This window comes from Camelus bactrianus, chromosome 2, assembly GCF_048773025.1.
Source record: "Camelus bactrianus isolate YW-2024 breed Bactrian camel chromosome 2, ASM4877302v1, whole genome shotgun sequence".
In the NCBI taxonomy this organism is placed as follows: domain Eukaryota; kingdom Metazoa; phylum Chordata; class Mammalia; order Artiodactyla; family Camelidae; genus Camelus; species Camelus bactrianus.
Genome location: NC_133540.1, coordinates 85343801 through 85356500, shown reverse-complemented (window position 1 = coordinate 85356500; position 12700 = coordinate 85343801). Strand labels below are relative to the sequence as shown.

At 37.0% G+C, this 12700-nt stretch overlaps 1 protein-coding gene across 5 annotated transcripts in view; it reads left to right on the top strand.

The window, feature by feature from the left end:
• RASSF6 (Ras association domain family member 6) overlaps nt 1–12700 on the top strand; it is a 48328-nt gene that overhangs the window by 30020 nt on the left and 5608 nt on the right. For all 5 annotated transcript variants that reach the window (XM_074345011.1, XM_010969345.3, XM_074345002.1 and 2 more), the window contains 5 exons: nt 2162–2301; nt 7285–7382; nt 8741–8925; nt 11971–12072; nt 12500–12551. In XM_074345011.1, the coding sequence (XP_074201112.1) occupies nt 2162–2301; nt 7285–7382; nt 8741–8925; nt 11971–12072; nt 12500–12551 (577 nt within the window). The remainder of the gene's footprint in view (nt 1–2161; nt 2302–7284; nt 7383–8740; nt 8926–11970; nt 12073–12499; nt 12552–12700) is intronic.

Here is a 12700-nt window from a genome sequence, read left to right as displayed (position 1 = left end):
AAAACAGTGTAATACTGGTACAGAAACAGACATGCGGATCAGTGGAACAGATAGAGACCTCAGAAATAAACCAACAAACTTTTGGTCAATTAATCTTTGACAAAGGAGGCAAGACTATACACAATGGAGAAAAGACAATCTCTTCAGCAAATGGTGTTGGGAAAATTGGACAGCAGCATGTGAATCAATGAAGTTAGAACACTCCCTCACATCACACACAAAAATAAACTTAAAATGGCTTAAAGACTTAAATGTGAGATAAGACATTATAAACTTCCTAGAAGAAAACATGGGCAAAACACTCTTTGGATGAATCTTAGCAATGTTCTCCTAGGGCAGTCTACCCAGGCAATAGAAATAAAAACAAAAATAAACAAATGGGACCTAATTAAACTTATAAGCTTTTGCACAGCAAAGGAAACCATAAGCAACCATAAGCAAAACAAAAAAACCACCTTCAGAATGCGAAAACATATTTGCAAATGATGTGACTGACAACAGTTTAATTTTCAGAATATATAAACAGCTCATAAAACTTGATAACAAAAACAAACAAACCAATCCAAAAATGGGCAGAAGACCTAAACAAACATTTCCCCAATGAAGACATACAAATGGCCAATAAGCACATGAAAAAATGCTCAATATGGCTAATTATCAGAGAAATGCAAATCAAAACTACAATGAGGTATCACCTTACACCAGTCAGAATAGCCATCATTCAAAAGTCCTCAAATGATAAATGCTGGAGACGCTGTGGAGAAAAGGGAACCCCTCCTACACTGTTGATGGGAATGTAGTTTCGTGCAGCCATTGTAATGGAAAACAGTATGGAGATTCCTCAAAAAACTAAAAATAGAGTTACCATATGATCCAGCAATCCCACTCCTGGGCATATATCCAGAGAGAACTCTATTTCAAAAAGATACATTCACCCCAATGTTCATAGCAGCACTATTTACAATAGCCAAGACATGGAAGCAACCTAAATGTCTGTTGACAGATGACCAGATAAAGAAGTTGTGGTATATGTACAATGGAGTACTACTCAGCCAAATAAAATAAAATAAAATAAAATAATACCATTTGCAGCAACATGGATGGACCTGGAGATCGTCATTCTAAGCGAAGCAAGCCAGAAAGACAAAGAAAAATATTATATAATATCACTCATATGTGGAATCTAAAAAAAGAAAAGACACTAATGAACTCATCTACAAAACAGAAACAGACTCACAGACATAGTAAACAATGTTACAGCTAGCAGGGGAAAGGCAATGAGAAGGGATAAATTTGGGAGTTTGAGATTTGCAAGTATTAACTACTATATATAAAAACCAAATTTCTTCTGTATAGCACAGGGAACTATATTCAATACTTGTAATAACCTTTAATGAGAATGAATGAATATATATATATATATATATATATATATATATATATATATATATGACTGGGACATTATGTGGCACACCAGAAATTGACACATTGTAACTAACTATACTTTAATTAAAAATATATATTTACATCCACAGACTAAGTAAATGTTTAATCCTGTTTATTGATTTTTCTTTGTTTGTATGGAATTTCCTTCTTATGTTTCATTTTCAGCTTAAAAGATTATTCAAGTGCTACTGAATTTTTAAAATTTTTTTCAAAAATATAATTTGTTATGCTTTTTACACTGTTTTTACATACATTATTTTACTTGTTCTGCGTAACATTGTGAGCTAAAATTTTCCTGTTCAGAAATGAGAAAACAGCCACTAAACGAGTATCAGTAGCTGTTCTTCTGATTTCTACTTTAGTACAGTTTTTAATTCTGCTTTAATTTTAAATTAAATAGAATTAGAGAATTAAATTTCTACTTAATTGAAGAATCGAGAGTTCAGAAAGCACTTTAGCATACTATGCCCTCTGGTGGACATTTCATTACCATTGTGACTTACTTTGCTGGATAGAGCTGCTTTCAAAAATAAAAGAATGTTTCAAAAATAGAATTGATTGGTACATAAATTTAAAAGCCAAACAATCCCATCTGGGGATTTATTTTTTATCAGTTAAGATGTCTTACAGATTTCATTTCTACATTTCAGTTAAAACATTTACCCGCCATAAATAGTACAAAAAAAATGTTTGAGATGATTGGTTTCTTCCCTAGACTGAAGATGGCAAACTAATTGTTGAAGGAATGTTGGACATTTTCTGGGGAGTAAAACGGCCTATACAGCTGAAAATACAAGATGAGAAGCAAATCCCTTCTTTCACTGTGCTCAAGTCACCAGACGTCTTTTCCAAAAGGTGAGCTATCTTTTATGGTTTTCAGTCCTTAGAAAACGATCTTTGTGTTTACCTTTATTGTGTGCATTCTTGAGGATGAAAGCTCTGAAGCTTAAATACCGTCTCATCTAATCCCCCAACAACTCAAGGAAGTAGGTGTTCAGAAACCAGGGCTCTGAGAGGTTAGGTAATTTGTGCAAGATCTGATACCACGCGCAGAGCTGGACTGGACCTCAGGTCTCTGGGCTCCAGAGTCCGTGCTCTGTCCTCTCTCCACATTCCTCCTTTCCGGGAAGACTGCATTCTTTCACTAGAAAAGACAAAACGGAAAGGCAAGATTTCTTTAGCCCTGGCCTTGTTGCCAAAAGAAACAGGGATAAAATTTAAATTTCTCCTCTCCTTGGAACAAAGGACTTTTCCTGCTTTCTGGAAAGGAGACTTAACTAATGCTCCATCTGATTGCTGTGTCCTGTTGAACAGGATCAGAACAAAATGCATTTGAAGTGCAATAAATGTACACAGCAGTCTTCTGTGTGGGTTGAACATGTAAGTTGCACTGTTATTTTCATTATCCTTTATAATTTTTAGAAAAATTAATAAATATTCCCAAATAAATCATACATATAAATTTTTTGTTCTTCTCCTCTCTCCCTTCTTCCCTTCCTTTTTAATCCTGACTGTCTGACTCATCTCCTTCTGTGTATACGTGGAGGTACCAAGCCTTCTCTTCATCCATCCTCCTGTCCATGACTAGATGAGTTCTAGTTAGGGAGAAGATGGAGAGAGAGCAGCCAGGACCTTTTCCTCAGTCTGACCTTAGGCCATAACTAAGGAAAATCAGAAGTCATCTTGAAGGAAGCCTCACTTTTCCTCTGGAGAAAACACTGAAGTCCTGCTGTATGACTTGCACGTTGCCAGTTTTTCTCAAACGTGACGCTCCAGCAATTCTAAACACCTTGTAATTCCCTACACATCATGAAGTTTCTTACTTTCCTGACTCTGCCTTGAAGTCTACCTGCTTCTCGAAATCCTATTCGCACAACCCCTCCACCATTCCTTTCAGGTTCAGGTCTGTAATGTTATCCAGAAAGCCTTTCGTGACCCTTCCGTCTGGAGTAGGTGCACTGATAACTTTTCTGTATCACTTTCAGAGCATGCCGTTCATTGTATTTTTATGCACCTGCCTCCCCCTCTAGCCTGTGAGCTTCTCAAGGGTGAAGGGCATGCCTTATTCATCTTTATCCCAGTGCCCAGCACAAAGAAGAAGCTCAAAATATAGTGTTGAATGCTGTCCACAGAATCCTGGTGGTTAACTTACCTCTGCTCTGTTATGTGAACTGTCTCCAGCTACCATGTGACTAGTCTCCTATCCAAGCTAACGATGGGCAAAGGGTCCAGGATGTATGAAAGGGCAGAAGAGGGACCAGAGACTTAGGCAGCCTGACAGAGCCCTGCATCTCTCACCTGCAGGAACTAGATGATTGACGGGGCTGATGATCTTAAATGACTAGGAGCATCATTTAAAAGTAGAAATTATCCCTGAGCTCTGATTTTAGGAAACTGTACAAGATATGAATTAGGAAAAATTAGCTATCATTCTTCATATTACCTAAGAACTCAATTCAAATTCTTCTGAGCAGCCAGCTCCTTCTGATGCATTTTAATTATGTGAATTATGAAAACTTGATTAGTATGGAAAATTATGAGAAGATGTCAAGGAGATGCAGTAAGCTACTTATCACATAAAGCCGTAATAATTTTAAATGGATATCCCAAGATAATTTTTTAATTTCTCAAATTAAAATTCAAAACACTTGTTCCTAGAAATGCTAAATTTGAGAATGAGTTTCAGGAGCCCAGGTAGACAAGTTATATTAATGTCTTTCCATATTCTATGGCAGATTAGAGATGAACAGTCTCATGATGTATCTTCCATGGAATCCATTTGCCCTTTTTTCATTCTTTATCAGAACATTGCTGTGAATCAAACAGGAATTATCTCCTTTAAAATCAAAAAAGACTACCCTAGGAAACTTCGCTTGCCCTTTGCCACAGTCATGAGACTTGCTGGGAGAACATTTGAAGTGAAGTGTACACTTGCAGCATATCGGATTTTTCTGTTGGGCAAGAATTGTCAGAAAAAGATCTCACTCCTCTTGCACATAAGAGCAAGATTAGATTCAATTGTGGTTAATTAGCCAAGAATCCTTTGTGGGAAGCAGCTGAACATTCAGCTGGAAGGTGTAGCGTCATTTGGAATGGCTTCTGATTCCCTAGTGGGGTGCATAGCACTATAGGGAATCAGCACACAATCATAACATGTTAGTATTATACTTTGCTCCAGTCTAATCCTAGACACTCTCACTCTGTTGCCACCCTTATGGTGGTGTTCGTTTAAATTCTGAGCTTTGAATGAAATTGCGTAAGGAAATGGACCATTCCCTCAGGCCGCAACACATCCTGTTGGTCCCTTTTCCATTCTGGGTTTCTCTGGGCATTACCTATACATCTACTCTCACAGGATCACAGATTTAACATCTCCAGTGGGTGAATGTGGAATGAAAGATGTGGCAATTGTGTACTCAGCTGCAGGAAGGGCTGCAATCTTTTCTTTCAGCTCACCCTTGGAGAAAAATCATCAGTTTGTCAAGCTAGTTTGTTTTATTCTCTTTGAAATGAGTCACACTGACTCAGCTTAATGGGAATGTTAAAAAATTTTAAATAAACCAGTTTGATCTGCAATCACTTGTGATCCTTTATGGAAGCAATTCTGTGGGCAGTTCTTTGTTCTCTCATATCTGGTCCAAGTATTTTGTTTTGGAAATCTTCCGGAAAAACAGCCTTTCTTAAGGCTATGTTTGTTTGCACCAGTTTTCATTTATGTTTCTGATGTCTTTCCGAAGTCAGCTTTGACACGCTGTGCACAAGTCATGGCAGAGCAGCATAAAGAGCAGAAACTGGACAGGTGTACATCTGAATAACATCAATAGTATTTTTCCTTTTTTACAATATGTGTAGAGAAGTGACCACCTTCTATTTGTCTATCAAATTTCTACTTCCTTTTTATTTTGTAGCTCATTAGAAAACCTCCCCACAGTTTCAATTTGCTAATAGTGTACATCCTGCAGGCTTGGTCAGAGCGATACTAACAGCCCCATGCTTGGGCAAGTTAAACTATTTGATATTACATAAATTTCCAACCAGTTTTCTTTGGAAAACTCCAGGTAACTGCCCTCAAGCTTAATCATGTGCACCGCTGTATGTGGTGACACTACAAATTACACAATCCAGAGATGAAAACAGGTGGTTTTTTTTTCCCTAAGATGGTAGGGAGGAAAAAGGCCAAACACTGAACATATTTAGCCATGTTTGTTCCTCTGTATTTGTGTGACACCATAAGCTGTGAGAAAGTGAAGACAGATGTCAAGTGGGTCAGGACTACCAAGAATTTATAGCACATCACTGGTCTAGCACACGTGGGCTGCCTCATCTTCCCCCGTGGGAAACAGCATCGGGTTGCTTTGCCTTTTTAGATTACGCTTTCCATTGCTATTACGCTGTCCATTGCTAGCATTCTTTTCATGACAATCTTTCTTTTTAAATCTATAGAATGGGGAAACTTGATTATTTTATCAGTTACAGAATAACTAGAGCCTGAGCCAGAACCTAAATAGTTCTCCTCTGAATTGAAGGTATTACCCGTAATGCTTGGTCTTTTAAGACATCTGTTTTGACTGGCTATATTCTGGATAGTAGAGCCTCCTAAAAAAATCAATTAACAAATACATTAGGATTATCTTATCTCCTTCATAAGGCTGCTATTGTGAGGCTCAAAAGATATGAAAGTTGTAAAAAAAAAAAAAAAGACTTCAAAGGAATTCAAAGCTCAAGGGGAAAAAAAGATCCTGTTTATTCAGATTTCCCATCACTAGTATGGGTAAGCACCTGTGTTGTGGCCACCAGCGGCATTTGGGTAGAATTAATGCCGCATATTCCCTAGGGGTGAATGTTTTTTGGCCACAGGAAAACAAACATTATGGAAGAGACTTTTAGTAGGACTACGACTGGTGCCAGCAATGATAGTGTCCTTTCCCGTGGAGAGAGCCAGGAGTATCTTGGATCCCTAGTGGCTCCTGGCCCATCATAAAATGGATACAGATGATGGTGGTTATGGTGAGGATGGCAATGAAGATCATGATAATTTTTAGCACATATTGAGTGCTTACTATGTGTTGGGCCCTTTTTCAAGGATTTTACACAAATTAACTCATTTAATCTTCTCAGCAACCCTATCCTACCTCATGCTATAATCACCCTCATTTTACAGATAAGGATAAATGCACAGAGAAGTAACTGATCTAAAGCCAGATAAAGAAAATAAAAATAAGTGTTGCCCAACTGGTAAAGATAAGCAGTTGCCCAGTTTTATTTATTCTGGGCATTAGAATGCATTGAAAATTGTTAGTATTCCTATATAAATCATGGTTTCCAGAAAAGAAGTTTCTATACACTTTCCTCCTTTTGTAAATTGCATTCTTCATAGTGCCCAAGGGCCTGAAAGATAGGCTGTGTAACTTATTTAGAATCACTCTACCTAAGAGTGCTTTGAATACGAGGAACTCATTGCAAGTTGGCAGAACAAACACATTTGCATCTACTCTCGTAAGAGCACTGTGGGATATCTGTATAAGAATGGATTATGTTGGTTTCTGCTAATTCCATTGGCACATATGTTTTACAGAATCTATGTAACCTTGTGTTTCAGTGTGTAACTGAATTATTGTGTCAAAATATGCTCAGAATCAGTACAGGAAGTATTCAACATGCATCCTGACCACACTGGTATGAATATAATTTTAATAACATAAAAAATTGTTATAACTTAGCATAATGTGTCCACCTACAGAGGCCCATAGTACTATATTAATACTGTAAATCTGAAAACCATCACAGCCCTTTTTATGAATAGACTTGATCTCACTTACAAGATTTATTACTTTGCAGGGGAATGACACGCTGGGGAGAATTTGATGATCTTTACCGTATTAGTGATTTGGACAGGACTCAGATTCCAGTGTCTGAAGTAACAGGTTCCCAGGAAGGTCAGTATCAAACTCTTGTTAATGAGGAGATTTTTCTAACTAATGTAAAGCATGAATCCTAATGTTTCTCTGAAATTTAACATTATATACAGTGTTACTTATTGGATTCATTCTGTACTTAAATATATATATATATATATATATATATATATATATCTCTTGGAGCATCTAACTTAAGTCACTACAGTGCTCACATGATGTTTAAGAACCTTACTTTGCTATATAAAAACATTTTTTTAAAGTTATATCAAGTCACTTAGATTTATTAGATTAGGGAGAATTAATGGTTTGAATAAAGTTTGTGTACAGAAGATTGTTCAACATTTTCCCCGAGGATTAGGATTATTTATTATATTCAGTAGCTTTTTATGTTAGATCAAGCCCTTCAGACTGAATTCCACATCTTTTTAGAAGTTGAACATTTTAGTTAATAGATATTTATTTAACATTGCTTTTCAGAAAGAGACAGATATCCTGGAATCACTATATTTGATAGGGTTGTTTCAAGCATTTATTTAAAAAAGAAATCCGCTTGAACATCAAATGAGTTCAAATCAAACTTGACAAACCAGTGGAAAATGCCAGCTCCTGTCATGTGACATCAATAGTCATAATAGCGATGACGTGGTAGTAATGAGGATATTAGGATCTGTCATTTACTGAGGCCCTAAAGTGTCAGGCATGATATCTTGTATTTTTCATTTTTGTTGTCATTTAGTGTATAGAGATCCAAGGAGGAGCTGATGTCTGAGGCTGGGGATGGGGTTCATGTTCCCAGGGTGGTGACATTACCAAGCTGACTTCAGACTGAACCAGGGTATCCTGCTGGCATTATCTTCATGAATCTACCACCAGCTTCCAGTGTTTAGTTATTTTTTTCCAAAGCACTCTCAACCCCCTCTACTGTCTCTATAACAACTCAGATTTTATAACAAACATGATGGGCCTTCCAGGATTTCCTTATTTTTGTTTTATGGCCTTTTGGCATCTTTTATATAAGCATCCTTCTAATTAGTCCTTTGACATTCATCTAACACAGGGGAATCCGAATATCTTGGCACCAAAGATACAACAAAAATCTACTTGTATTAAAGCAACAGTGCTAGAGAAAGATAAAATATCACATGCTTATGTGATGATACTCTAATTACAATAGAATTAAAATTCCAAGGTAAAATGGAACACGTGTCACCAGACAGCCCTATTCTTAAACAAGATCATTACTATTTTCTGTGTAAAAGCATTATAGTCCACTGCTTAGCTACATAATTCCTTTTTAAATACATAACCAAATCCACCCAGGCTGCAAAGACGTGGGCAGCTAAATTACTTGGGCTTATAACCTTTATTCTTCCCAGATTATTCATCTTATCACAGTAGCACTCTGAAGCCTCCTGCAGGTAAAGAGCCAGAATCCCCCTTGCTCTACAGAACCATGAGCGAAGCAACCCTGGTGAGAAAAAGGATGAAGCCCCCGATGTTGGACAGAAAAGACAGACAGACGCATCGGGCCTCTATTAACGGACATTTTTATAACCATGAAGTGAGTTACCATTCCATTAATATCATTTAAAATAATGTTGTCTATTTGTGCTAACAATATCACTCAATTCAACTTGCAGTTAAAAGTGATAATAATTATACTCTTAAATATAATACTACTGTTAGTATTGGGTGCTCTCTATGTGTTAGGCATTAAACTGTTTTGATTTCTCTCATTAATCACTAAAACAATCGTATGAAGTAAATACTTCATTATTTTCCCTATGTTGCATATGAGTTAATTGAGGTTCACAGAGGTTAGGCAATTTGTCACAGGTCACACTGTTTTTAAGTAGCAACTCTGAACTCCAACCCAGCTTTGTCTGAGGCCAGAACCCAAATTTAACCAACGTGGTGGATGAACCGTATCTAACCATGCTCCACACACTGGAAATATGAAGATGATTCAGTTGATAACTCTGCCAGCATGGAGCTTAGGTCTTGGGCCAAGAAACCAATACAGCCACACATAGCACTAGAATAATCTAAGTGCTACAGAAGATGGCTGTTCAAAGTACATTCAAACATTAATATTTAAATAAAAGGAAAACTCATCTATAGTCCTGTTTATTCCAAGAAATCAAATTCCTCATTTTCTATGTCTTATATATATACAGTTCACATTTACACAGTGCAATTGCAGTTTATATAATTTTTATTCTGATTTTTTTTCTCTTAATATCTGTTAAATTTATATGCGCCTTTCCATGGTATTTGTAAGACATTTTGCTTTACTGAAGGTAGGAAATATAACTTTTTTTTCTAGAACTCAAAATTTATCATGTAAGTCATTCATCCATTCATTTAATAAATGCTTAAAAAGCACTCACTCTATCTAAGGCACCATTCTAACCCCTTTAATGCAAAATATTGACTCATTCATCTTGAGCTTTTTTCCTATAAGACTTTCTACCTTATTCCTTCTTCTACCTTTGGGAGGGTATCCATATGTTCCTTTGGAGACTGGTGGGAAGAAACCCCCATTGTGAATTCTTTGTTCAAAATAGACATTTTTCTGGCTCAAGAATTTCCTCCTGACCATAAAGTACCCTTGACAGTCCCCCACAGATGTGCAACTACCAATTGTCCTAGTTTCTTCTTCTCCTCAGAATCAAGGTCTATGTCATCATCTTGTGGGCTGACTTGTGTTAAAGAAGGCTGTGGAAGCCACATTGTCCCAAATGAGCAGCTTCCAGCCGGGACCCCAGTGCTGAGGATGAACCGGCACTAAGCTGGCAGCACAGCACGTAGTTAAGTGCTAGGGTGTTGCAGCCTGATGCCCTGATTTCAAATCCTTGCTGGGAAAAGTTTAAACATGACTCAATCTCTTAACCTGGGTTCCCTCACCCTTCCTTCTTAACAAGGTTGTTGATGGGATTAACTGGAATGGGGTGAGTTAAGCACTTAGCAGAGTGTCTGCATGAAGGAAGAATTCAATTTACATTAGTTTTATTGCTGTTGATTGAAAGAGAGATCAAGCTGGAACTAGAGATACATACATACAAATGTTATTCACTGAAATATAATAACTAGCAGAAAACAAAACCCCAAAACCCAAAGCGCTCTATCAATGCATATGCCGTGATGGGCATCTAGGAATTTAAGTTGTTTTCATATCATGAAACCTCTAGATAATGCCAACATCGAACAACACCCGTATCAGTGGCTTAGACTATGATACAGCCAGTCCCAAGGAATACATTCCAAGACTCCCAGTGGATACCTGAAACTGAGGATAGTACTGAATTCTGTGTATATACTATGTTTTTTCCTACACATACAGACCTATGATAAAGTTTAGTTTATGAATTAAGCAAAATAAGAGATTAACAATAATAGCTAGTGATAAAATAGGATAATTATAACAATATGCCGTAAAAAGTGTTATGTGAATGTGGTCTCTCTTTCGCCCTCTCTCTAAAAATATTTTGTTGGACTGTACTCACCTCTGTAAGGGTATGAGATGATAAAATGGCTACGGGATGAGATGAAGTGAGGTGAATGATGTAGGAATTGTGACTCAGCATTAGGATACGATTGACCTGATTGTGCTGACTTTGTGTTAAGAGGAGGGTCATTTGTTTCTGGTGATCTTGGACCATCAAGCCATGACGATGTCAACAGTTGGCTGTCAGCAGCAGACACTGTCAATGGCTGGGGATCCTGGGCAGGATGGAGTAGGATGCTGTGAGATTTTATCACGCTACTCAGAATGGCACACAATTTAAAACTTATGAGTTGTTTATTTCTGGAAATTTAGTGGGGAGGGTATAGCTCAGTGGTAGAGCACACGCTTAGCATGCAAGAGGTTTTGAGTTCAATCCTCAGTACCTCCATCAAAATAAATAAATACCTAATTACCTCCCTCCTAAAACAGTTTTTTTTTAATTTTTTTAAATAAATTTTCCACTAGATTTTTTTCATCTCTCTCAGGATTTTATTTCTTTTAAAATAAGAATAATGATCAAATTGTGAGTTAAAAAATTATATGTTTTTTATGACTTTTTTATGGTGCGTTACTAATCCCCAAGAGGGATATGTCAACTCTTCTGACCATGGAAGCTTTTGTCTAAAAGGCAGAGGCTTGATTAGAGCAACTTGAGGGAAACATTGTTCTACATGTTCCATCAGCAGCACTTTGACCCCAACCCCCAGGTGAGATACTGGCTGAACCGTATGAAATTGCCTACATTGGACAATTTCTGACCAAACCCAAAAGGAGTGATTTCATATAATTCAAACTAAAAAACAGCCTAGAACAATTATTCCCAACCAGGAGAGAATTTTGAAATCTTCAACTACACTGAAGAATGGTGTGATTTTCTAGCGAAAATGTTTTGAACATTCTCAAATGATGTTTTACCTAACTTTCTCTAGAAACAATGCTTAATATTCAGTAACAACAGAGAAACCAAAACAGGAAAACAAGTTTTTAAATTGGTGATCTTGGACTTTTTTGCCCAAAGGAAGGCCAGATTCAAGATGCTGACTATTGTTAGTTGTCATATAAGTCCTTAAAATTACGTCCATCTTTTTTTTTTCCTAGACATCAATTTTTACTCCAGCCTTTGGATCAGAAACTAAGGTCAGAATAAACAGTGATATGAGAACTGAAGAAGTAATAAAGCAAATTCTCCAAAAATTTAAGGTAATCTTTATCACTGAACTGAGCTATAAATATCTTGTATATAATTTAACTGTAGACACATAAATGGATTCTTCTGAAAAAGACCTATAAACATGTAAATCTAAATTAAATGTTCAGTTCTGAAGAATTCTTTCATATATAAAGTTGACCCTTGAACAACACAGGTTTGAACTGCGTGGGTCCATTTATACATGGATTTTGGGAACAGCAGATCATGGAACCAATCCCCTGTGATAGCAAGAGACAACTGTATAATACCTTTTGGTAACTGTGCCCTGAGAAATTACATTATTCTCAGGGAGCAGAGAAGGTTTTATGTCTGAAAGTGAAAAACGAATGTGAGGAAACATATATAATTTGGGTCTGGTTGGCTTAGAAAACATTGACAACAAAGAATTCATGTCTGTTCATGTTTTTCCATTGACAGATTGAAAACAGTGCCCAGGATTTTGCACTTTACATAATTTTTGCAACAGGAGGTAAGAAAGCTTGGTGGTTCTTCTTACACGACTTCAGTGTGTTATCATTTTCTGCCCACAGGGAAGACAGAAGACAGTATGCCTCATTCTGTGGAAGAAAGGGAAGGAGGGAAGAGAGAAGGGAGGGGGTGGGGAGTGTTTTAGATTAT